We start from the raw sequence: 27,506 nt of genomic DNA, 5'->3' as shown, positions 1-27,506 counted from the left end.
TACACTGAATCACAAGCTCAGACAGTCATACAGCCGGGGGCCCGCAGCAGGCCTCAGCACAGACCCCAGGTACTCAAGCTGATCTTCTTTGTGCACATTGCAAACATTCCAGAGGAGCTGAGGGAGGCTCATCTCCATGGACACATTGCAGGCAAGGGTAAGGAGTCCCAGCTGTGTACATAAACTCTTGTCTAAGTTGGCTGTGTTCCTATATTTCATGATTTTTAAAAAAAAAACTCTTAATAAAGTCAGGATCATGTGGAGGTTATATTAAAAGAAAAGGGAGGAATAGTATGACATTTTGGAGAATAATTATTACTGTAGCTTTCTTGGTGAGAGATAGATGAGAAATATATAACTTCTATGTTGGTCTGATCAAAACAAGGACAAGACCAGAGTTGGTTATCATTGCTTAGTTTAGAGACTGGAAACAGCTAGCTGGCTCTAGATAATGAAGTCTGCCTTCAGCTCACAAATCTATCTTGTTTGTTTAATCTGCACAAAAACTGAAGCATAAAAACTATATACTCTGGTTTATGAGCCAGACTATTTCTTGGCTGGGGTAACTTCTCAAAGTCTTTGCTGGTTGCCTGGCAACCTGACAGTGATGACAAGACTTCAGGAAGTAACTGTTACCACGCAAGAAATAGTTTAGCACACAAACAACGTAAAAACTGCTTTAATTATTTTATACCTGTGTGTAAAAATGAGTTATCACGTGTTAATTAGTGAGATTTAGATGTGCTTGCAGGTGGATATTGTGCTATTGAGCCAGGCTAGTTTTTTGCCCCTTGTTTCCAGTCTTTATGCTAAGCTAACAGGCTGTTGGTAGCCTTGTATTGACCAGACAGACAGAGAGGTATCAAATCAATCTCATCTAACTTTCATCAAAAAAGCAAATAAATATATTTCCCAGAATGCTTAACTGTTCTTCTAACACTAAAATCATTAAAAGTCACAAAGCCGACAAAATTTTAGGTACGCTCTAAAAACAGTAAACAGTTGCGTCATTGCACCGAACCGACTGCACCGAGTAAATAAAAAGTAAAGTCGGGTGTTTCGCCAGACACAAGGTGACTGACTGACTTAGACTGTCCCTTTCCAACAGACCTGCCATGTGTGAGGGGATGGACATAACCAGCATTCTTCCATGGCTACACAGTGCAGAGAGCTTCCTGCGCATGACTGAATGATTTCATTATGAAACACGGCACACACTGGGGGGAGAGTCACTTAGTCACAGCTGAGTGGATACGGGCCATGAAGGGTAAACTGGGGGGCCGGGGCAACAACTGGAGGGGCTTTGGCAGTGGTAAGGGCTGTACATGCAGGCTGTGGTGTGCCTGGAGAGCTGGCATAAAGCCTGGCTTTGTCCAAACTAAGGTTGTAAGAACAAGGTCAGGGCCTCTGGGCCTTCTTTCTCAAGACAAAGTAGAAGGTAATGAGTAACAGAGGCAGGCGAGAAGGGGGGTGCACATACCACAACTAATAAGGAGAGAGAAAATGTGTTAAGTGTAGTGACCTCCTCTGTTTTCATCTCAGCATGTGTATGTCCAAATGAATTTAAGTCAAATCTAAAGATGTCCTGTCCTTTTCTCTTCCTCTACCAATAAAGTTGATGTTAAAATCAGTTACACTTTCAGTTGGTGACTATACATAGGTGTGGGCTTTGGATTTGTGGTGTGTAGCCACATTTCATCACACAGCGCGTGTTTAACAAGTCTATGCACCTGGAAACATCACAAGGGACACCCAGCTCCGTTAATCACTGCCAAATGGATTTACTTTTGAAGTCAGCAGTGAAAAGCATGCAAGTGTTTGATAAATGAGAGTGAATAAAGATGTAAAAAGTGAGAGAAAAAAGGTAAAATAAAAAGAGAAGGTGAGGTGGAGTGATGGGTTATGTGTCGGTGTGCGTGTGTGTGTGACCATGTAAAACTAAGCCTCTGATGGGCAATGTCTTCAGCCAATAAACTTGCATCCTTGAGTGGGGGAATTGTTTTTTTGCAGGGCTCTGCCACAGTAAATCAAACACAGGGGAACAGACTAATACATCTGTCCAGCTGTTGTCTAGGCGCTCAGGGCTGCCATGCTTGCAGATTATGGAACAGATTACATCCTCCTTGTCCCTTTCCATCACAAAAGTCTGTTATTTTCATTGTGCTAGTTTATATTTTCAGTCTCTCATGACAACCAGTGAGTCAGATCTTTGACGTAGTTTATGTTGACAGAACTATACTGGCTGATACAGACATACAACGTTTTATGTTCCTCATTATATAATTTCATATTATTATTAGATATGGAACAATAATATAGCCTATAGTATGTATACAAATAGAGAGATCTGCATATAATCCATTAAACTGTTTTTGAAACAAGAACTGTTTAACCTCAGTCTGGATTTCCTCTATTTTCCCTTAATACGATTTGCTTCATGCCAGTCATTGCATACATAAAAATAAATCCTGATTAATTTCCCCACTTAATTCCATCCTATTTGTTATGCTTCGTCCCTCAAGCTCTGTCTCCAAAATGTCAGACCATAGCCTGCAGAAAGTCATAAGCCTCATTTGATTTCATGTATAACATTTGCATTTTGGAGCATAAAGAGAATAGGTCTACTGCCATCTTTCTTTTTTTCACAGATAAACTGTATAATGATGGCCACACACCAACAGCACATTAAGATGGAAAAAAAATTGCCCTAGTTGTAAGTCAAAAGCTCCAAATGAAATGTTGGTAAAAGAGCTAAATTCAGCATGTGCTTTACTCCGCCATCGTAGCACGTCTTGAAATTCTCTTTTGTTTATTTAATCTAGGATTACTCAGCCATGACATTAGCTGCCTCGTAAGGACCTTGTTGTGTTCAAGTGTTTTTGCCTTGCTTTTCCCCTCCTTACTTCAACTGAAATGTTGCACAGCATTTGATTGACATGCTTGATGGATTTTGATATTCCTCTGGGTGATGCCTGTTGATTCGTCAGTACAGCCAGGGGACCTGTTTCAAGTACATGCCGTTTCACTCATTTGCATCTGGGTTCATCTCTATGTTAATGTGAATTAGTATGCTTATGGAAATGACTGTTTTTTTTTCTTTCGGTCTTTTTGCTGGAAAGAATCACTGATCGCATTCATGGGGAGATAATCTATCATTTTGCTGTTGAATGCGTTCTTTCTCATGGCCACCTGCACCTAGCTGAGACTGCGGCCGTAATTAAGATATTTCTATGCAAATGTCATGAGGGGAGATTATGAATCAGCCCCAATGCCAGACAAGAGTTGATTGGTCCAAATTAGCTGGCTGGACATATGGTTGTGTCTACCTGACAAGGACGTGAGGATGATTTTTCTAATTCTGAAAAGGTGTATGCAAATGCTGCACCACTTGGCAGACTATTGTAAAACTTTCATATCTGTATGTATTTTATTAATTAGATTTTAAATTAGCATTTATAAAACCTTACCCCTACTCAACAGCATTAAAATATGTGTTCATTTTCGCCATACTTGCTGGCACAGTGGAGTTTTTGGTTTTTTGCTTTTTTCCGGGGGCTGTTACTGTTTCATAATAAGAGCTTTGTCCTCTCCATGCCTGAAGTGCACAGAGAATCGATACACAGAAGGGCAAGAGGACGTGTGATACTGGTGATGACAAAATACCTACAACTTGCTGAAACAGCACATTCCTTCCTGCTGGCTGACCACTTGCTTTTCTGAATGTTAGTGTTGGCTGGAGGCTGTACCCTGTCAGAGACCCGCATGTGGTTACTCGCAGTAGTCTTTTTGAATTATAGCACCCAATGGCTGCGCCTGTGCTCAGTAATTTGGTCATTTCTATGTAAATTACACTGTGTGCCACCATCGTCGGCTGTTGTACCACACAAGTGCTCCGGCGTTCCGTAATGTTCCATAATGGTACACTGTTACACTGAAATGATTAAAGCTAACTGTGAGAAAATGTCATGACGGTCAATCAGTAGATAAGTCAACAGGAGCATAGACAGAGGAGCAGGTCACTCAGGCATGCAGCGATGAAGATGGGCCTAAGAAGCAGGCAGTCGTTTTGGGTTGCGTCCAGGTGCTAGCCTCTCTCTTTAGAGGGGGGAAGACAGAAGAGCTCACTAGAGACAAATATTAGGGGGGGGGGGGTTATGGCTGACTCTGCAGTATCATAGTCATTTGAACAAGACTGCACGTGCCTTAGTGAAGGTCAGATGGGACTGCTGAGTATAGGACGCAGAAGAATTGGGGCAATGTATAAAAATTGTGACACAATTATATACATAGAACCTAACGAAGCCTATGTGATTTCATAGCTATTCCACTTCAGGATTTTATAAACTTAGACTTGGGTACAAATCTTGCCAGCACTGCAAGCCAGGCAATCTCAGCCCTCACAGACACTATTATCCTTTCTGTCCTTGATAACAATATCCCTTGATGGCAATGTCACATTGAATTATCCTAAGAAAATCAGTTTTCTGTGTATTTGAACTAGCTGCTGTCAGAGTTATCTCAATTTTTTTTTAACAAAAAGTGCAATCTTATCATGATTCACACCAGACCATAACCACAACTTAGTCTTAGCTTCTAGTCAAAGATGATGAGCAGGGTTATGAAAATGTAAGAAATTTTAGAGGTTCAAATGTTAAGAACAAAGGCTCTAGGGCATCTGGGTAGTGTAGAGTTGAAATACTGCCTGTGACTACAGAAACTTTAAAGTTAAAATGTTAAAGGCCCCCTGTCGAGTTTTTAACCACTAGTGGCACTATGAAGCAATATTTTTTTTTTTTTACAAGAAACCATGATAATGAAATGCATGTGTACACACAAACACAACACATCACACACACTAGGTGTCGGCTTCACAGTATTGCACTGAAAAAGACTGCAGGTTAGCAAAGATAGATGTAAACGCGGTGTGCAGTATGTGCCTGGTGAGGAACTTGAGTGGGTGCCATCTTAGAAAAAGTGTCTATTAATACATGACTTCATACCACTATGATTTCATCTTTCATCCACCACAGGTCAACAGAATGGCTGGCAATGACAGGGAATATGGGAATCTGGCTGTGACTAAACTGGGAAGAACAAAAATAATAAAAAGGGTAATAAAAAATGCAGACATCCTGTGTTTTGCTTGTCTTTTATAGAGACAAGATAGATATAGAGAATTTTAATTATGTGTTATTATGTACACTTTAAAGACATTCCTTTCCTTTCACACCTGTAACCTAACTCATCTCAAATAACAAGTCTGAGACATCCAGGCCGCCCACACCAGCAATTACACTGCACTCTGACATGACTGTAGGGTGAGGCTTAGTGTCTAGCACTTCATGACACCCTCGCATTGACCGAACCAAAGGAGAAACAATACACGGCGTAATAGTTCACATCCTCCCAGGGTTGAGAGGCAATTCAAGCCACAAACCTCTATGTTTTAACCTTATACTTAAGTATATCATGAATCCATTCAACTGAAATGTTGAATGTGGGAGGTTTCAATATCCATCCAAGAATGAAAAAAAGAAGAAGGAAAAAGAGCACTTAACATACAAGGTGGGGTTACAGGAAATTCAGAGAGCCATATCATTTTGTGAATCAGCAAAGTTGAAGTCAACAAAACAAGAGGTTTTGATTTAGTGATGTCTCTCCTATCCTTGTCTCAGTTTTTTCAACTCTCTTTTTTGTCTCCCTCACACTTTTATTCCCCCTTAATTCCCCTCCACTCTTCCTCATTCTGTTTCTTCACATCTATTTCGCCTGTGCAAATATTGCCATTGTGAGATCCCGCGGGCATTGATTGATTGCGGGTGGGGGCAAATCATTCGGGCTAGTTACAAAGACATCTTCCACAAAATCAATGCCACTGAAAGAGAGACTAAATCTTTTTAAGGTTCCACAATCGCATGTAATATACCACTGTCTACCACAAGGGGAATATCTAGTATTTTCTCTTATTTTGTCCCCTTTCATTTTCATCCCCACTCCTTTGATTTTTGAACCACCTCATCTATTCTATATCATCTATCCTTAAAGAGAAAAGAGGGGGTTTATTGGGCACTTGAGCATTGAAATATATCATTGAGATCAGCTACCGTATATGAGTCCATTTAATGGCAAAATTTATTGCCTCCCATCAGGTAATGGAAAGGTATAAATATTGGCTGTGAGATGCACTAAGACAGAAAACAGACATCCGCAGCAAGGGCAAAGAGAGTGCAACAAAGTGATTCATTCATTTGTGTGTTGACCGTTATGTTCCTCCTACTTTGCCTGTCATGGGGAAGTAACAGGGAGCAATATAGTTATGTAAGAGCTAAATCAAACTACAAGTTGGAAGTTTAGCGATGGTGACGCTGAAGTCATGCAACCGTGGTGTCGTTTGTTCAAAGCCAAACATTAAGCGTTTTACTACTGGCGATATTTAGGCTTCAAAAATCAAAAAATAGGTGTTCATTTATGAAGATTATCTGAAAAAGATGTGTAAGTATCATAAACTTTTTTTCATCCAAGAGCTGATTCTCTGCAATAACCCAGTAGAAAAATCCCATTGGCTTTTTGTTGTTTGGAAGCAGGGTGATGCTAACTTCCAGAATGGCTTTCAAAATAACATAATCCCTGCAGCACCCTATACAGAGTAGTACTAAGTTGAATGAATATGACTTATATAGGGAAAATAAACAAACAAGAAAAAATTGTGTGATGGGGGACATAAACTTTTCTTTTTCTTTTTCTATTTTGACTATAAAAACGTGAAAGATCAATCAACGATGAAAGAAATGGTTTCGACACACTCATTCACACTGTACATGTGCACAACATACAGCAGGAGACTGAAAGAGATCCAAGGGCACACACCTGGTACACAGATTGAAAGAAACCTCTGCTTTCACTGACAGACAAACAAATGGAGGGCGATGTAGTGACTAGGCTAGGGACAGGCAGATGGGTGACTTTGGGTGTGCAGGTTTAAAGAATGTGAGCTTGCTGTGCAGGAACAACAGAGTCAGGCTGGGCCACGACCCCGACCATGTTCTGTTTTTATAACCCTCAGCCTTTTCAAAAACATGGCTATCTCTGCCGTCCCCAAATTCTCTGCTGTATCTTTCTATCTGAAGTTGCCGCTGAACACGCAAGTCTGCATTACACGCTCATATTCCCATCTCGTAAAAACAATAGGTGTGTGTGGGTACGTGCATGTCGTCAGCAGGCTTGTATTCCATGCTTCTTCCATGATTCAAAGGCAGAAGATAGTTGACCACTCGAACTAATCCATCAGCCTTGTTGGCTGTCAACATGTTGCCCTTCATAGATATTAGGAAGCCTGAACGACCCCCGCCCCCTCCTCCTTCTCTCTCTGTGCCTGTCCCCCTTTTACCCCTCCCAGGTGTTCCCATAACTCACCGGGCCTCAAATCCCACGCAGGCATTCCTGAACTTCAGAGGCACATCGGCAGATGAGAGCCTGGATTTATGGCTTGCTGATGGACAGTGGAGGGGGGAGCGGAGCGTGAGAAGGTGATAGGGTCCACTTCAAAGCGGAGGAAGCGTTTGTTGTTGTTCTCTCCTGCGCTCACTGGTGCACAGCTCTCTCTTCCCTCTGCCCCTCTGACAGCTGGAGTGCTCAGTCACTGGTTCACACACTGTTACGCAAACAGCTATGTTAGCTTTCATTAAATTTTTTTGTAACCTACATGAATAGATATAGACATGGCGTCTTTAAAGTTTGCCTCTGTCCCTCTCACACATTGACAGACACACAGAAATATTACAGACATGATTTAGCCTTTCATTTTTCATAATATCAAAGGTGACCCTTCAAAGATTGCCTCCAAGCTTTTCTTATTGTGCTTGGATAAAATATTCCTCTTGCTCCTAAATGCCACCTCTGTCTGTGCTATTAGAATTTATTTGTGTGACTTTGCATATAACATCATAGGTCACAGACAACAGTGCGAGTGTGTGTGCATCTATGTGTCTTTGTATATGCGTGAGAGTGTTTGTATTTGTGTGTGTGACCGCACCCTCCATCCCCAACCGGCTAGTGTTACACTGCAAGGGGCCCACGGTGTGTGAGGTTGATGGATGTGTGGAGTGGTATCGTCTCTCTGAGCCGGATGTGTAATGAACCCTGCTTTGCTTCTGTAACATTTGGGTTGATTGATTACAAACAAGGACCATTTAACATGCAGGGGTGCTGCCTCTTAACAATGCAACATAGCTTTACAGATGAGATCACACAAAGCATGAGTAAAGACGCCCTGCTTTTGTCTACAATGTGCTGCTGATTAAATTAAAGCTGTGTGCGTGTTATCAAGCTTTCCTTCAGCCCACATGAGAGTAATAACCCAAGATGAAAAAAAGGTATGTGATGATTCATATACAATTTTCACATCTTCACAAACTGTAGTGCCAGAAGTTCACTACTCACTTTTATGGAAGAGAGGATACACAGAACTATATTTGTTGCTGCAGGTTTAAATATACAAACCATCTCTCTTTTATGTCTCATTTCCTTTTCTTATCCTGTCTGCCTTTCCTTAACTACTTGAACAAACAATAAGCTTTTCCTCTTTGAGTTTCCCCAACTCTATTTGTTGTTAAAGGGATAGTTCGGGTTATTAGACGTGGGGTTGTGTGAGGTAGTTAGGCATAGTCAGTCTATTCCCTGCTGTAAATTTGGATCGGTGTACTATCAGTTGGGAGAACGTTTGGAGCACTGGCATAAAAGGTGAGTGTAGGAACATGGTGGTTCAACAGTTGAGAAAGTGTAGTTCCAAAGGAAAAGGCTGTTTCATGGCAAGATCAAGCAGTGAAAATATTCAAAATAAAGTGTACACTACCAATTTTGGTTTTGTTGGTGGCCATTTTTAAAGTATCTAAAACAGGTTCTGACCCTGTCCATAGCAGCACATCCCTCAGCTTCTGTGCCAGCACTACTACTTCTCTAAAACCTCTGGCAGGTAATACATTTTGTATAAGTACCTCATACAACACAGCGTCAAATAACCCCAACTATCACTTTAAGGTGGAAAGCTGATGTAACTTGTGGCTGTTATTCCCAGTAACCAAGGCAATTCAAATGGCGCCAGTCCTCCTGCTGCTTAATCAGACCACTGCTTGTTCACTCTCCCCTTTCTCATGGTCTCGCTTGCCAACTAAAACCAGCCGGGCATTATTGAAAAGCAACCTGCATCTTTCATCTAATGAAATCTTCTGAAATGTCAGCACTTACACATGACTTTTGTACGGAATGAACTTTTTTTTTTTTGTGCAAACTTGTGTGAACTTTATTCACCCCCTATACATACACACTGCACACAAAAATTCAATTAAGAATGTAAGAACACTTTCTCACTCAAGTGAATGGGGAAGTGGTCTCAGACTTTTGGACCTCACTGCATAGGCAGTGACTTCAAAGAGTATTCAGACTTCTTCTCTTTTTTGCACATTTGCAGATGCAGATTAAATTAAAATTGATAAAATTGCTATTTCTTTCCATTTATCTATACTCAATAACCTTTAATGACAAAGTGAAAACATATTTTTGCTAATGTTTGTATTTTAACTGAAATCTCTGTGGGACTTCAAACTGTGGTCAGGGGGGATTCCTGTTTGTTTTAATTATCTTTGAGATATGTTGAGAACTTGACTGGAGCCAAATCTGTGGTAAACTGAATTGATTGGACATATTTTACAAAAGGCACACACCTGTGTATATCGGGCCGAATAATTCACACCACATATAAGGACAAAAACAGAGCCAAGGGAGTCTCTGTAGACCTCTGTGATAAAACTGTGGTTTTGTATAGATCGGAGCAAGGGAATAAAACTACTTCTTAACCTTTGAGTGTCCCTAGGAGCACAGTGGTAATTGTAAAATGGATAGTTTGGAACCAGCAGGACTCTTCCTAGAGTTGGCCAAATACAGAGAGGTCCTTGATAGTGCACATGACCTTAGACTAGAGCAACAGTTCACCTTTCAGCACCCGAAGCATACAGCCAAGACAACGTTGGAGTGGCTTCAAGACAAGTCTATGACTGTGCTTGAGTGGCCAAAGAGGACCCTAGAAGACTTAAAGCTGTAAAACAGAGAATTAAGGGCCTGAATACTTTTGTAAATTAGAGATTTCAGTTTTTGATTTTTAATAAACTTGCATATTCCTAAAAACATGTTTTCGCTTTGTCATTAAGCGTTATTGAGTGTAAATTGATGGTCAAAAATGGCAATTTTATTGGTTTAAAATTAAATCTACAACACAATAAAGTGTGCAAAAAGTGAAGGGGTCTGTATACTTTCTGAAGTGGCCATATTGATCCTGTTCCCGTTTGTCTCTTGTGTATGCCCTCATAGTTTTCCATTTCTACTCCTTGCAGGGAGCCTCTCTAACCTGCCTCATTTAAGTCACTGCAGAAGAGCTTCTGCAAAAGCCTTATGCTAGATGTGTGTGTGTGTGTTTGTGTGTGTGTGTGTGTGTGTGTGCGTAGTGAGTGTTGTGCTGGCCCTGAAGTGACACAGTGAGGGTATAAATAGAGCAGGCCCACAGATCACTGTGCCAGACAGAATGTGGCATCTGCTGTGCTGGGAGTGCAAAGTGTTTGAGAGCCTCTAAACTCCGCTCCATTCCTCTTCCCTCCTCTCTCTCTCATCTTTCTTCCTCCTCTGTGCTCCTGTCTGTTCATTCCCTTCCTCTCTCTCTCTCTCACTCCCTCTTTTTACCTTTTTCATCTTTTCTCTTCCCCCCTCCTTTAGTCCCTTTTTCACTCTCTGTCTCTTTCCTTCAGTCCCTTCCCTGCTCTGTCTCGTTTTCCTCTTGCCCTGCCCCCTTCTCACAGACTGCCACACATCTGCTGCCATGTGTTGAGTGTTGTGGAGCGGTCCCATTTTTCAATTTAGGCTATAAGATCCTATTTCTAAACACACAGAAGGAACTGGAGAGGGGGGTGGGGGGAGATAGAAACGACGGAAGTAGGAAAAAGGCAGATAGTTGGCCCTGCAGTGGTTCACATCAAAGCCCTGATTTTATATTTACCATGCTTTACAAATTCCTCCACTGCAATGCTACACATGTTCCATGTAAAAACAATTTAATCCCATGGGATTATGCGGTGTACTTGCGAGGCAATCTTGAGCGGGACGGGCACTTCTGTAAGCGCAGGAGATAAAAGCAAAGTCATTGTGATTCTCTGCAGGTTATTTCCCACCCAGAGCCGATTATTAATCCTACTGATTTAGCGATTCATTTCCCTGCTCTCAGTAAAGCCATTACAAAGTGACGGTAACCCCTCTGCCCCCACTATATCACATGTTGCAACGGACTGTAGCATATCACGCAGAGATGCATATCCTAACAACATGCTTCATTTGTATTCGACACTCAAAGTCCCCCTACACAGACACACTCTACACGAAAGTTCAATTAAGAAGGAGTTCCTTCTAGCGTCATTACTGTATTCATTCATCTACCGGTTTTTTTTATTTCCCAAAAGCACACCACTTAATCTCATAATCTGCTTTTACAGTGACTAGTGTTGTATTCCCTAAAAGACAGGGGACAAACAGATTGCACAAGCATACATGCATGCACACACAAACAGTCCCAGTGTCAGCCAAATTAATAAGAAGCTTACTCGTCATCAGATTTCCATTTTTAAAATAATTCATCCATTCTTCCTACTTCCCATCCCTTTTTCCTTTCATCCTATATCCTTCTCCTTAGCTGTCTCCACGCTCAGCGACAGGTAGTCTTCCACATTTGTTTGCTGACTCAGCGCTATGTCCACCCTCTGGCAGTCCTATAATTGTTTTAGCAGTTGATGTTGGACAACGGCAGTGGGAGACTTGCAGCAATACAGGGAAAGAAAAGGAGGGGCTGCCATCAGGAAGATGGGGGACTGTCCAACCGTCAGTCAAAGAACAGCAGCAGGTCAACTTTTCATCCTTTTGTTTGCTCGCAGGCAGTGTTCTCGTCTGTGAAGACGAAATTCAATCTTCATCCTTTCACTCAAGTTTTTCTCTCCCCTCCACATTACCCCGCCCTTTTGAGAAAAAATATTCTCTGCTTCTATCCTCCCTCTAACCTGCTCTTCCCTTTTTCTCACTCGTCTTTCCTGAATCCCTTTCTTCTTCTTTCTCAGCACTCCGTCAGCCACACCAGCAATGCACACACACAAAAGACTCTACTCCATTTTGTAGGCCTCGGGCGTTGCTGTTTGAGTGAACATTGTGTGATTCTTTTTTCGCCTTTAAATCTGTAATTACCTCAGCGATTGAGCCAAACGCAGTCGCGCTCCCTCATCTTCCCCCATCCCCCAATTTTCCACTCTGACAAGGAAAGAAATAAGGTTCATTTTTCCACCTTTTGACTGACAGCTGCGGTGTTACCTTGAGATGAATGCTAGACTATGATCAGAGGACACAAGTAAAATTTATAAGGTCAGCTTCAACTTGAAAAGATAATAAGAGGTTTGTGATGTGGGAGGCTTTGCTTTCAGTTGACAGGTTTCTTTGTGAAATGTGTTTCCCATTTCTTTTCCTAACAAGGAGTGTGTGGAAACCCTTCAATCATCATCGGAACACTCACAAATTGTGAAAGTCTGGCTGGTTTGGCAGCCAGTTTTTAAACTATTCAAAAGTGTCTCTTCCTTTTTTCTCAAATGCTCTCCCTATCTCACCAAACACACTCACCTTGGAGCTGTGTCTCTTTCAGTGTTTTGTAGGCTGAGTCCTCGACAATCAACCACGAGCCACAGAGGACGCCATCCGGGGACTTGGAGGCTTGGAAGGCTTTTGCCACTGAGAATTTTCCAGGGCCACATCAGTGCCAGGATTCCATATGTCAGGGGGCACAGAGGAGCATTGTGACCCGGCGCCCACATTTAGGAGCCTGCTGAGAGGAAGCACAGAGGAAAACACTGAATGTCATTGTTATATAGTGCCAATGATCTGCTCTGTTTCCTCAGCTATGATGTCATGGAAGTTAGTGGTCCAGCTGTGGCCAAGCACGCATGACTGTTGAAAAAAGGCTGTTAATCTCAGCATTGTGTGTGATAGCTTATTATGAGCTTTCTTGCATGCAAGTTATATTTGATGTTCATTTCAATCTGCAGTCATATTTATATTCACATACAGTACCAGTCAAACGTTTGCACACACATTCCCTTGCCAGTGAATGGGCGAAGTGAAGTTTTGGTGATCTGAACGTATAAGTGGTGTGTTCTCTACTCTACAGAGTGCGACTCAGTGGTAAGTACACACTTGTTTGCCACTGATGAAGCGCAGATGTAGCAGGAAAAATGAGCATGTCATGAGTAAAGCCAAGGCATAACAACGTTAGACAAACCTCCCATTGTGTTATTTCTTCCTCTGAGAGAAAGAGAGAGTGTGTCAAACTGTATCCAACAGATCTTAACCAGATTAGGTCAGGGCCACTTTATGAGACAGAGAATCTTCTGTAAACCTGAGACAGAAAAGTCTAGACAAATCAGACAATTTATTTAACAACATTCCCATGTGACAAAAGTTAATTCTGTTGAAACATTTAGTTAATAATTAAACAAAGATAAAACTTGACAGCACAAAGGCTTTTATTTTTGTACAGGGGCACAGCTGTGTGTAGCTTTGTACTAATACAGCAACATTGACTGAGGTGCAAAAGGCTTCTGTCCCCTGGCCTCTGTGATATGGCCTTTGGTATCCAAATAAAATTGGCAATTGGCAATCCAGAAGGGCACCACATCTTTTGTGTCATGATTTGCAATGCTTTGCATGCTCTGCCTGCTCACGCTATGAGCACCTGTGCTCTGTGCTATTTTTGTGACAGCTGGTGGAGGCCAGATCACATCATTATACATAGAAAACCTGGCTAAGTATGTTGACCGTCAGTGTTTCAGTCCAGAAATGTTAATTTAACATATAAAAGAGACATCACCTGATTGTGGCAGTTTATTTGTGCTACCACACATTCATATTTAGACTGCTGTACCGTATATTCACACTTACAACTCCTTAAGGAGACTAAATGCAGCTCTGCTCTCACAGTCCACTACTAAAGTCTATCTTTTGGGTATAAATCCAACATTAAGGTCAAGGATGGTCACATGCTGAGATAAAAGCTAGTTTATACAGAGATCAACTTTCCAAGCTTGCAGACCTAGTTTCGTTTCCCATTTACATCCGACAGACCTCTCTCATTGAGGACTGGAACATAGAGAGGTCCAATCCCAACGTCTGTTCGCTGAGACAAATTGAAGACTGGAAGATAGAGGAAATTGATAATCCCAGAAAAACACTACTAAGAAAGAATAGAAAAAATATGAAGTCGAAGTGGTTTGTCTCTAACATGATGATTTCATGATGATGAAAATGTTTTCAAGTGAGCTCTCAGTCTAATTAATAAAATGAATTTTAATAAGCACCAGGTAACATAAAAGAAACATAAAAATGTCACAAAAACCAAGTTCTGATTTAGCATCAGGTGACGTCAGCCAAAATCGACAAGTTCTGTGCTTTGAGAAAAGGCCGGACAATGAGATGAGAGAGATAAAATGAGATCAGGTGAGACACAATATGGTATGTCAAAATGGATATGACTAAACAAAAACTAGAATATATAATGGTATTATGGTTATATATGGCATATTGTACTATATAAGCAAAAGATGCACTTTTGCTTATATATTCCTTAATAGAACGATCTGAGTGTTGAGTTATTATGTCTAAAAAAAAACACAATTTATTTTTCTTTGGATAATCGTGTAATAATGAAAAGGCAATTCCTGTTTCTCATTATAAATCTTTGCTATTGTTTGGTATAAAATGGGAAATTTTCCTTTCTTTTGTCTGGAAACGTGATTTGTGGTAATGATTTATTGATTCAGTCACAGTCTTGCTTTTGAACATTATACCACGCGCCATTTCAATTGTATAAAACAAAAATAAATAAATCAGTCATTCGGATAAAAGGAGATGAGAAAAAGGCGCAGGTGTGCCTTGTTGCCTGGCTCTTTCTACCTCCCAACTGTTGCTAAGCTATATGTTGAAAACAAATAAAAAATAGTAATCCATCCATACTGCCTGAAATTCTCTCCCATGTGTAACCAATGAATGAAAGGACCACTGAGGTATGATATATTTCAAATTGCTTCAGGAATACAAGCCTAAGCTTAATTGCGTCCGCACACTGAACTGTGCAGTGAGAATTCAAACTTGTCATATTAGCTGAGCTGGATGTTTGATTCCGAATAACGTTATTACCGTCGCCCCCCGTGACACCCTGTTTCTGCAGCTCTGAGCAGAAGTGGACCGTGAGCCCCCGCAGGAAACTGCTGGTTGCACATCACTGCGCGACGACTAGTGGTGTAAGACAGTTACCGTGTTCACAGAGTGTGTGTAAGAGGCTGATAAGAGCAGTGTTTGGATCAAACAAGGGTAGGAGAGGGAATATATGCCAAGGCAGCGATGGTGCTTTACTGGTTCATCTGCTTTGTGTGTTCGGGTCCCACTTCGTGTCTGTCTGTGCATTTGATGGCACGCTTCAGTGCCAAAGAAAAGCCAAATAGCTAAAAGTTTCAATTCACTGAGACATGAAAAGTACTTAAGTGCACACGAGATACATTGTTTTTCAAGAGACACTGCAGAAAAAAGGTAGTAGAAAAAAAGTTTTAATAGTTAACCTAAAAAAATGAAAAAAGCATGTTGTTCCTCATTGGTTTTTCTTTTTCTGTGTCATCTAAGCACAAAAAAATCACCACTGATGCATTTTTGATCACAGTTAAGAAAGTGTAAGTGTCATAAGTCATTAGTCTGGTTCATGTAACCCGCATATTTACTCTAACTACTCATTCTAGCAATCCAGTCTGAGGTAGAATCTGGGCTTATTATTCTCTCATGGGCTTATTGATTAAATGACGTATTGATGGAAGGCTGCAGCCTCGAAGCTAGGTATTGATTCTGTGTTTCTAGGGAATGGAGGCATGGCCATAAAGAGATTTTGTAACTCTTAATAGCCTTAGAGAGGTTAAGAGAAGATTGTGACTAATGTGGCACCATTATCTGTGAAGGGCAATATTGCTCCTAATGTCAGAATTTGGTAATGAATGCACAAACACGCACACTGACCCTGTTTCATCCTTATGAGGGACTTTGACTACATTAACATCGTAACCCCGGACCCACAATCCCAACTGTAGCCGCTTGGAGAAGCAAGAACCAGCAAAAATTCCATTAATTAAGAAAAAAAAAAAGGTTTACAAATGGACGAAGTGTGAAACCGCACACACACTTTACATTTTTCAAACCTACACTGAGAATGACACACCCATACTGAGGGAAGGGGTATTCTTGTCGCCCCCACCCTCTCTCTCTGACTTCAGTATGTCTGTTTTCTTGAGGGAGCTTTTCTCCTACTCGACGAGAGAGAGAGAGACAAGAGGGCGAGAGACAGAGGGGAAGAAGAAGAAGAAGGCAAAGCACAGAAAGAGAGCTTAGTCTAGATATCCCTTTAGCTGTAGACCACAACGAGTTGGTGCTTTGCGTCATACATATGACAATGCATTCTGGACGTACCTATGATATAGAGTCCATTTAAAAAAAAAAGAAAAAGAAAAGTGAAACTGAGGGTGCAGTGTAGCATTTTAGAAATGGATGACCTTAGTTGTAAGACAGACATTATGGGTTCAGAATAGATGGAACAACAAAAAGAAAGAAAGATTAAATAATTTGACTTAATGATGGGAAAAACTTCTCAGGTGCAAGAATGAATTGTTGTACTGACATGTAAGATGAAAAACTACATTTATATTTATACAAAGCTACATTATCATTATCAACTGTAATTACTGGACAAAGGCCATACCTTATTTGAAAGGAGTTAACTTGAATCCTTTAATTTATCTACTTAGGTTATTTGACACCCCATTTATATCAGTGAGGGTAGACTAAATACCAGCGGTCTAATGCAAGTATAATGCAATACAAAGCAACAGCACCACAAACTCCAAAATTATCATTATTTTGAACTGTGACTTCTCTAAAACAGCTTGAACAAAAACATATCATTATAACCTTCTTGAAGGTAAGATTTGCAGGACTGTTTTAGCTAATGCAGTCTGTAAACTGATTAAGTGTTTCTTGACTGGCATAAGAAACAGTGCAATTAGGCTACTTTAAGTAATTAAAACAATAATAATGATAATGATAACATAATTTTCCTTTGCAGATTGAAGTTGATGTTTTTAGAGAAGACTTTTACAACAATGGAGCTCTTCATCTGTGTCCTTCATATGTGCTCTCCTTGCACAAACTGTTTTTTTTAATTCTACTTCCCTCACCTGCATCTCACTCTTTACTGCCTCTGATCAATCTTGACAGCTGTCCTTCCCCTTACTTGCCCTACAAACAAACACACACACACACAGAAAGCAAATATTATTGAGCATGTGCAGCATTACTAATTTCGCCAGATAACTGCAAACCCGAATGAATCTCTCTTTACTTCTGTCCATGATTCAGATCAGGTTGGTGCTATTAAAGGTTTTATTCAGCAAAGTTTAGCTATCCTGCTTCATGGGACGGGCTTCAGGAATCCACAAAAAAACTCACAAAACAGCATATTGATTTTGTTTTATGTTGCAAGCTGACAAGTGAGCGAGTGGTGGAAAAGTCAAGAGCATCCAGAGAATGATCCAGAGGGCAAATTAGGAGCTGGGAGACAGAATAAAATATCAACAGATAAATGGGGAGAGAGAGGGAGAGATGCTAACTCACTCCGAGTACTGCTCCTCTGACAGACCAGTGCTGTTGCACTGAAGGACATTTTATCTTGAGACCAACAACTGACCTTATGCCAATAAAACAATGTTAAATCTGAGGCATTAGGTAAGTGTTTTCTGTCTGCTCTGCTCCTCTGCCAAAGCTACCCCCTTCACTCTTGGCTGGCATTTCTGAGAGCTTGATGTTCTTTGTGTTGCCAGCTTCCATGCACAGGCTTTTCTGAGCTGTAGAAACACAATTTGGGTAAACAAATTTAGCTCCTATTGCTTGTCACATTTTGTTTCCCTACAATCCCTGGGCAGAGAAAGAATAATTCCTATCAGTAGCCACATATTGGATTTATATTGAGTGCTTATTCTAATGAATTGCAAGTCAATGAGCCTTTTAATTGTTTTCAGTTTTATGCAGAGTGCAGGATGTTGCTGTCTCTTGCTGTTCAGCAGAGCTGAATGCAGTGAAAGATTTTAAAATGAAGTCAGGTGACCATTTAACTTCACATTGGGCATGAAAAGTGGTTCAATAGCAATGTTTAGATGTTATCTTGCTGTGATGTGTGTGGTGAAACAGTTTGTGCTCTCAATTCCAACTACAAACCTAACCAGAATTAAACATCTGTTACAATTAAATGCCCTCTGGAATCACAGTTTCAGTTTGAATCGTTACATCAGTATGACATAAGCAGGTCTCATGTCATGGCAAATTTGACTTTGCCAATGAAATATTTTCACTGCATCTTCCTTTCTGTTTATATTCTTATGGTACATATCGTCTGGTGACAATCTTTATATAGGAGTAATCCACTTTAAAACAGCTCAAAAAAATTTGGCGAATACCGAATCATCCTCTATATCAAGTGGATGCTGGAGGCTTATTTGGAACGTGGTTTATGGTTATTTATGGCATACCATTCAAATCAGGGTAACAGTCAACCACTATTTGCCAAATACTGCTTGTGTGAAGCCCAGCTCAATAGCCTCTTTAGATCTCTCTACAGAGAACAGCTTGTTTTTCCTCATCTCTCTGTCTCTCTCTCTCCAGACCTCTAATCCTGCTCTATTGTCGCTCAGTGCTGGTTTATGGAGGTTAAGGATGTGAACAGAAGGGAAAAGCAGTCAGTATAATTAGAAACTCCCCATTAACACGAGTGTTAAAATTCACAATTTGCTTGCTCTTCCTGTATTCACATAATAAATACATCTTAGTTTGATCTCGTAGCTTTCACTCACAGTAATTTATTTTTAATTGATGATTGATCAATAAAATGCTCTCCTTTTTGAATTTGCTTTCATATATTGCTTCTGGTCATGTTGCCTAACCCCCCAAGGAAACCACAGCCCCCAGATACTGCCTTTACTGTTAATACGTTTGTATTGATGATTACACCTGAATCACAGAAATAAGTCACTGTTTTTAAACAGAAGAGAAATTTGGATGTCTGGACATTTTATACTTTTGGGAGAAGTTTCAAATCACTCTTATCAAATTTCAGCCTCAGAAGCAAATTGTTAGTCACATCTGGTCTCTGACCACTAGCCATGCTTCTTATATAATGTTTTACTGGAACCATCTTTCTTACAAATCTATTTTTATGTTTTTTTCATTGGTTCAGACCAAGTTTGTTCAATCTATTATAACAGATTTACTGTAATAATTTATAAAATAAAACAACAACAAAAAGTAAACTGGCCAACAACAAGACAAGAGGCAGGCCAGCAAATACGTCGACTCCCAACGGCTGTTATGCAATAACCTGAAATTGTTTTGTAGCTTATTTTTTTTATCATTTTCATCATCAAATATTTGTAGTTATTACTTTCCTTTTTTGCAGTTTTGTGATCTGTTATTATTGCTATATTTTAAATTGAATCAATAAACAAAGAGAGGAGGGAAAAACAACCAGAATGGCCTTTGTTTGTGTCAAAGAAAGGTGGATAAACTTGTCAAAATAAAACCAAAAGAGAACGCCAGAAAGACAGGGAGCTTAAAATTTATACACAGAATGAAATATTGTTGACAAGAAGTCAGCCAGTAAAAAAAAAATGTGTACAGTGTTTTCAAACGACCATGACCTCGTTCATTTTATTGAAGTGGCTCAGTTTTGAGTTAGCTATGACTCCAATGTGGCTACTCATCAATGCGCAGGTGAAAATTATAGTTCAGGTAAAGATGTTATCTATCCCACATTAGTTTCTGGTGAGTTTTATATATTACTCTCTCTCCATAGCAGAAAAGATTAAAGCACTTTCACGGTGATAACTCAAAGGAAACTGCTTATGAACAGGTTTAGTAAGGGCATTATTCGTTTTGAATTGTATCCTTTAAAATACGTCGTTAAGCTAACGTTAGCTAATCTGCGATAACGTTAGCTAAAATCCGCACCTATTGTTACCGTGAATGGTTAAATCTATGACATATTTTGCACAGGTTTAGTTTGTTAAACAAATGTCGCGCTACAATTATATACCACTTAAACTCAAAATGAGTAACGCTAGCTCATGACATGCTTATTTTTTATTAACTTTGCAAGTGTGAGAATGTTTATGCGTCTACCTGTCTCCGGTTTGGAGTTTCACTGTCTCTGTTGTGCTTGTTACACGAGTTTTCTCTCTCCAACCTCTGCGTGTCTCTGCCGATCTCACACACACACACACACAAGAGACGACAAGCAGGAAGTAGAAAAAAAAAGGCAGACAGCAGCTGATGAAAATAAGGAAGTAAACGCTGTCGGATTGGAGCTGAAGCCTCTCTTCTGCTTTAAAGTCAAAGTTGATCAGGCGACAGCCCAATAATAGAATTCAAGGCACAGCGACTTTGCTAAGGAAGCTAGCCGTCAAGCTAATACCTCCACTGACTCTGCATTACTTCAAAACAAGCCCCAGACAGAAAGAAAGCAGAGGGGGAGAGGAAGACACAGACGAGTAAGTACACACTACACACTGCATTGAGTTGCAAACTGTTAAGCCCCATAGGATGAGGGAGAAAATGCCTGTGTCTTTGTGAAGGTGTGAGGCAGAGTCGGAGAAATAGCACAGAGGGTGGTGATAGAGGGAAAAGGGGGGGGGGGTTTCTCTGCATTACAGCACTTTTTCAAGCGGTTGTTTATGTCAGCAGCGGGAAAAGTACACAAACAGAGCTCAGGAGAGGAAGGCTCCGGGGAGAAAGAGAAAGTGAGGAGAAAAAAGAGATTTCTTTATGTATGTGTGTGTCTGTATGTGTGTGTGCACCATGGTCTCTTTTCATGCCTTCAGCCTCACTCCTGCAGAGTGGACTGAATGGAGGAGGGTGAGAGGGGAAAAGACAAAGACAGAACAAAACATGAAAAGGTCAGGGCCTGACGACATACAGAGAGAGGTGAGAGGAGGAGAGCGTGTGTGTTTGGTCATGCTGAGGGTACAGGCATACACACTCAGCGTTTTCTGTTTGTGAGTCAGTAAACACAGCGAGTGTGTTTGCACACAAAGAGAGTTCAGTGACTGCAGATGGGGTCTTCCTGTTTATTGCCCTTGCAGGATGATGCTTTTTTTTTGTGTTTCGCTTGTGTGATAATGTTCCACTGGATGTTGTTTCCTGTGGACTTTGGCTCCCTCCATACATCATCTGTTGTGGGAATATTATATCAGATGGGATTAGTCCTGAGGATCTTGGACTTTCCCCTGTGCAAATATGAGAGCTGTGTTCGCCAAAGGTCACAGCTATTAATATATTGTCCCCTACTCTGTGTGTCTCCTATAACTTACTTCTCTGATCCCAAGAATTATTATCAGCCACCATGGACCACAAAGGGGAACTACAGGAAGGAGCCATAGGGGTGAAACAGGAGGAGCTGCCACAGATGGACGGGTCATGTGATGCGTGCGAGCCTGATGAGGCCCAACCAGCCACACAAGTGTGCCATGCCTGCAGCTTTGCCTTCTGCCCTGTCCACGCTGAAAGACACGCCAGCAGGACACATCATCCGCTAATGCCTTATAACCATGAGGGAACACAGGCTAATGGACGTGGCACCAACAGAGAATCTAGAGTTGGAAGTGAAGCTGAGGATGAGGCTGATGCGGAGAGGGCAGCTGGAATGGGCGCAAATCAGGAGATGGCACCGCTTGGAGTGGCAGTGGCTAATGGGGATGAGAATGGTGATGCTGACGAAAGAGAGGGAGCCCAGAATGGTCTGCAGCTGGCAGCTGAGCTGGGTAACGGAGCTGAGGGTGCAGAGGCAGGGCAGGAGGCCATGGCTGCTGGAGAGGCTGGGAAGAGGGACACTGTAACAGTAGAGAGACTGCGCTGCAAGGAGCATGAGCAGGAAGGCTCCCTCTACTGTAAACCAGATGAGAAGATAATCTGCGTGGTGTGTGCTGTGCAGGGTGAGCACAAGGATCATGAGATCATTACTCTGCATGAGGCCTATGTGTGGCAGAAGGTGAGTCACACCCTCAGAACATGACAGGTTTATGTATGGTAGACTAATGCTCTGTGATTTACTGTATGCCCTCTCTTATAGTTAATCACTTTGGCATGGTCCACAACAACATCTACAGCTCTGAAATGTATAACATAATGTATTCAGAGCATCATCTATCTGGTTTGCATTTCTAATTCAGTATTAAGTGCTAATAGCTGTAGGTCCTGTATTCTTTAAGGCAACTCACCAAGGCTCTGTAAGAGATTTTAAACATAATAATGTCTCATGATCACCCACATGCCATCATTAATAAATCGCTTCAATTATATAGCCACATAAATAATTTCAATGAAAACTGTGAAATGGAAATTAAACATTATGAATATCCCCTCAATGTCCGCTTGGCTCAGCACCAATTATGGCTTCACTCTTCCTCCATTTCCTAGATGGCTTTTTGCTGCAGGTGTATGTAATAGGTCCAGTGAGTCACCAGTCGTTCAGTGCAGCATTGCAGTTGGTCCAGTAAGCTGGGTTAATGTTGTGCTGGATTTTGAGAATCATCACTGAGGGCTCAGTTCTGCAGAGCATAGCATTTGTGATGATTATATTACCATTTAGAGTCAGATGCTATCAGCTCACTGAACACATTCGGACTGTGTTACTGCAAAGAGGGCCAATTAACAGGTCTGTAATAGTATCAGAAACCAGGACTTAGTTTTGGATTAATGTTTTGAACAGTCAAGGGGGTTTTGTTTGTTAACACTAAAATAAACTCAATCAGAAAATCTCAGGAAGAGCCTCATTTGGAAATCCTCAAGCAAAGCCGGCGCATTTAGCCACAGTAGTAACAACCCTCATTGTTTTCTGACTGTAAGTGTGTGTTTCTGAGCAACAAAAGTAGAGCAGCATATTTCACTGGTTTACACTTACATCACGGCCACATATGGATTGACGAGAGACAAAAGGGGTCACACACCCACACACACGGACACACTCAGCCCAAGGCCACATTATTTACTCTAAACCTACTTTAGCTTTTATCCTGTTTCCTGTGCCAGTGTATCCATGTGAAAGAAATCCTTTATCCCTGTGAGTAATGATATGATTTCCTGTCGAGGTACATTGCATTAAGCATGTAGCATGTCAAACTTTCTATGTAAAATTGTAGCCTGTGACATGTCAAGGATGTACCATACCTTTTCTTGTCTTCTAATAACATGATCCCCAAAATATTTTTGCCAAGCATGAGTAAAGCATAAGTTAACTTGGTGCTCCTCTGAAAGATTAACAGCTAATAACTAGCTAGCTCTGAGTGCTGCTACTTTTGTATGACTCACACAGAAAGAATCTCACTTTACGTGCTGTGCTTTACGCCCTTATGTATTGGAAGACTCTGTTTATTGTTTGTTTGTCTGCTCCACCTGTAGAGCAGGCAGGGCTACGACCTGCTGGGCTGTACACAACAGATGGCTGGGAAGATCAAGACCAAGTGGACCAACCCTGAGGTGAGAGCAAACTCCTGCATTTAGAACCGAGAGTTAAATCCCTACATGAGCTATATAGTAACTCCCAAAAGAGTTCCACTCGGCTGTTCTAATTTAGTAATGAGCTCCCACTAACTCTTATCAAATGAAATGAGATCTTCTCTGCAGCTGTAAAAGGTAGACTTGACCTCCTTGCAAGGAATGACAGCGTACCGTGTACATATTGCATTGCTTTTCATTTTCTGATTGTGCCATGTGGTTTGATTAAAATTGCTGATGATTTTTTTTTTTGAAAGATCCAACACAGTGCTGCCTCCAGAAGTTAACTGTTCACTTTGCATTTGAGAAGCTGAACAAGTGTGGCAAACAAACAGTGTAGTTGTATTAGCTGCAAGTAGCACATTTCACTGTAGACTTGGTCCACTGTGATTGTTTTTTTCCAAGCTCATAAAAGTCCAAAATATACCAACAGGTGATAACAGTAGGCACACTACACTTCTATAAAATAATCTTCAGTAGCTTCATCCACCATTTGTTTTATCTTACTTTAATGACCCATCTTATTAGCTTTTGGAGCTTCCTGGTAAGGCTTTAAAAACAAACCTTGATTGAACCTAGTTTCAAACCGTGGGGAGCCATAGCAGAGGGGAAAAAAATAACAATTACTCATTTCTAATTCAGTGGGTACAGCAGTAAGCACTGCAGCGGTATAGACACTGCAGCGGTGGAGACACAGCATTCTAGAATGAGATAAAGAGGGATTAAAAAGAGATTATGTCATAAAGGCACTGGGTAGTAAACACGAGAGCCAATTATTTCAATCCATATATTTCTCATGCCACCCCATTCACAGATCACAGATCTTGCCTATTGGGTTTCTGCAAACATAACTCTGTTTGAAGCGTAGGAGTGATGGCATCATTGTGTGATTACTGAGTCATGTCATTTTCAGGCTTCAGTTGATGTCACTTTCTTGACTCAGCACTTCTGTGCTAAGGCAGAGGTTCTGTTTTGAAAGTGACTGTGTCTTATGCATTGTCATGTTTTAAATAGAGAGAAATGCTGAATACTGAATACCCTCTAGCTGTTTTTTAAACCCTTGTTGAATTTAAGTAAGTTGACACAGAAATCCTTGTATTCAGTCTAGGTGCATATGGTGTATCATACACTGTATTAAATTGTAAAGGGTTTCTAATATTTTCTACTCCATCAGATAAATAAATTAGATGGACAGAACATTAAAAACACCTTTCAATATTATGCAGCCTCAATTACACTCTCAATTGCCACAGTGTTAAATCAATACTAACATTCACAAAGTTAGTATTTATTACAGGACTGTTGTTTTTGACTGCATTATAGTGTATAAATATTCCGCTTTTGTCTGTTCTCTTCTGAAATCCACCCACACCCACTCCTCTACACTCATGCCAGTGAGGTCGACCTCAGTTAAATACTGATGGCAGTTGTGCAGGGGCATCTGATGGTAGTTAATGAGGGATTGGGAAGTGACATCGATTTCTTTGTGCCAGTCAGATTGTCTCAGTCAGTCGTATGAAACGAAGATGTGAAACACGCGTCACAGGCTGAAGTAATAATCTCAACCTTATTTCAACCTTTTCGTCTAACCTTCACTAGGTTGCCGTCTGAAAAAGAAGGGTGCCTAGTCCATTTCACACACAGTCACCACAGTCATCAGCCAAAACAAAAGCAACTCAAACTGAATTTTCAGGACAAGTCAAGCTTGAAAACAGTGCCTGTATTTCCATTACAGATGCCATAGTGGGGACATGTTCACTGAAAAAACTGAAACACTGAAAATAAAACCTGACCACAGACATGCTTTGTGTTGTAAGAGATGTAACAGTGAGCAGTGGTATCGGGAATATACAGCAAGGTCTCAGCTATTTACAGTTGACATTGGCTGCACCTGCTCTCTCAACCACCCCTGCAGCTCCTCTTCTGCCTTATGTGCTGTTTCTATAACCATGTTTGAACCCGTCGAAGAGCAGTGGCACACAGGAGCATTCCTCTGTACCTGCACTGGTGTGACCCAAGCACACTGGCATAAAGCAGAAGGTTAATTTGAATGACTATAATGTCTATTATCATACCGAAATACCCCAAAGAGTTCCTGGACATTTAGTCTTGTGCTACTCCACTGTAGAGGTGCAGTGTGTTTGGTGAAAACCACTTACCTGCTCACTCACAGGGCACTGTGTTAGAAACCATTATGTGGATTTGTCGGCGTGTCCTCTCTGCACTCTCAAATGTCAGCGTCTCTTATTATGCATGACAGGCAACCATCAGAGTGACTTCTCCTGGTGAGGAAAGTTGTGTGTGTGCGTGTGTGTGTGAGGTTGAGAGAGAGGTAGAGAGAGGCAAGGAGAGAAAGAGATAGACGTTCGAAGTTGGATGAGGTTAAATTGCATGGTACCGACATCCTAAAGGACTTCAGAGAGGCAGAGGTGTGAGCAGCTGTCTGTGAGGAGGTGAGGGTTGGATGAAAAGATTTAACCCTTAGCTGCTGTTTGCTTATTAAATCCAGCCTGTTTAATTATATACTTCGCCGCAGGTGTGGGGATTTTAATCTCTCAAAGCTCATATCTCAATTCTCCGCAGGAGAATGGAATATAATGCAAAAAGCAGCGATGAAGCTGCATACATATTAATGGATAACCGGAGGCGTAACGTAACATGAGGGGCCTAGATAGCTGTCTGTCAGCCAGGCAGCTGGTGTTACTTATCGTCAGGGACCTGGAAAGGGTATATGAAGCATGTTGTGGCTTCAGACCAGGACAGCAGGTAGTCAGCATATTTACCTCGCTCTCATGTTTTATTTACTCACTTTCCGCCACACAGGGTGTCGTCTAGGGCACACCCTGCCTGTGGAGCTGCTCTCTGCAGCTACAGAGAGAGGGAGTCCGATATCTGGAAGCAGCACAGCAACACCGGGCCAGTCACAACTGTGTACATGTGTGCAGTGGCTACATCCATTTTCCCTGCATCATAAAATCTACAAGAGCAGCAGACACATTAAAGCTGTCTTAGGGAGCCGAGGCTGAGGAACAAACGGGAGAGGCATGAAAAGACTTGGCCGCTGCTGTTAGGTTTATTCATCCTGTTTTTTTCTTGTCCTCCTCCTACCTTTATCCCTTTCTCCCTCCCTCCTTCCTTCCTTTCTTTTTATACCCCCACTCCCATTGCTCTTTAAGGCTGTCATTCCCTTTGTATCTCCGCTCGCAGCATTTTAATTGAATTACTCGGTATCATTCCCCAGAAAGTTGCTTGGCTGACATTGCTTCACTCAAAACCAATAAAAAGGTGCTGGATATTGAAACTCTGCTATTATAAAACTAAAGGCCTTCTGTCTCATTTTTCTTCTTTTTTTTTTTTTACCTTATCTTATGCCCCCTTTTTATTTTTATATTACTTTATATGACTTTTGAAGACCTGGTGTTTTTCAAATTAACTTTCTATGTATTACTGTTTTGTGTTAGAGGCCAAATTGGAGAATCTAATTTCTGGGGGAGATAAAAGAGAGCACGAGAGTAGTGTTCACTTGGAACTGGGCCACAAATGCCAAGGGCAAGGACAACTCCAAGTTCAGATCCATTTACTCCTAATGTTCTTTTAATTGTTTTTAGGTCTTTAAAAAATAAAAAAAGGGATAACACAAATTAGACAAGAGGCAAGTGGCAGAGCTGACTCTGATTTGGTTGTGATAATGTTCAAAGAAAGCCAAGCTTTTGAACTCTTCAGAGGCATAAAACAGTTTTTCCTGTATCTCCTTATTTAAAAATATATATGCGTTTTTTATTGTTTTGTTGAAGCTACAGGATGGT

The 27,506-nt window shown here is 41.0% G+C and overlaps 2 protein-coding genes across 2 annotated transcripts in view; one reads left to right on the top strand and one right to left on the bottom strand.

Moving 5' to 3' along the window:
- pamr1b (peptidase domain containing associated with muscle regeneration 1b) overlaps nucleotides 1-20,402 on the bottom strand; it is a 63,619-nt gene extending 43,217 nt beyond the window's left edge. The window contains exons 1-3 of the mRNA XM_023428281.2: nucleotides 20,332-20,402; nucleotides 12,697-12,898; nucleotides 7,414-7,651 (exon numbers count right to left, since the gene is read on the bottom strand). Coding sequence (XP_023284049.1) covers nucleotides 7,414-7,438 — 25 coding nt within the window. The 5' untranslated portion in view covers nucleotides 7,439-7,651; nucleotides 12,697-12,898; nucleotides 20,332-20,402. The remainder of the gene's footprint in view (nucleotides 1-7,413; nucleotides 7,652-12,696; nucleotides 12,899-20,331) is intronic.
- Nucleotides 20,403-20,472: 70 nt separating this feature from the next.
- Nucleotides 20,473-27,506, top strand: part of trim44 (tripartite motif containing 44) — a 43,112-nt gene continuing 36,078 nt past the window's right edge. The window contains exons 1-3 of the mRNA XM_023428283.2: nucleotides 20,473-20,699; nucleotides 21,534-22,195; nucleotides 23,605-23,682. Of these exons, the coding sequence (XP_023284051.1) occupies nucleotides 21,551-22,195; nucleotides 23,605-23,682 (723 nt within the window). The 5' untranslated portion in view covers nucleotides 20,473-20,699; nucleotides 21,534-21,550. The remainder of the gene's footprint in view (nucleotides 20,700-21,533; nucleotides 22,196-23,604; nucleotides 23,683-27,506) is intronic.

This window comes from Seriola lalandi, unplaced genomic scaffold (genome assembly GCF_002814215.2).
Source record: "Seriola lalandi dorsalis isolate HSWRI2012SDOR001 ecotype SW California unplaced genomic scaffold, Sedor1 jcf7180002054873, whole genome shotgun sequence".
NCBI lineage: Eukaryota > Metazoa > Chordata > Actinopteri > Carangiformes > Carangidae > Seriola > Seriola lalandi.
Note: the sequence above shows the minus strand (reverse complement) of the source record. Positions and strands in the feature narration are given on the sequence as shown.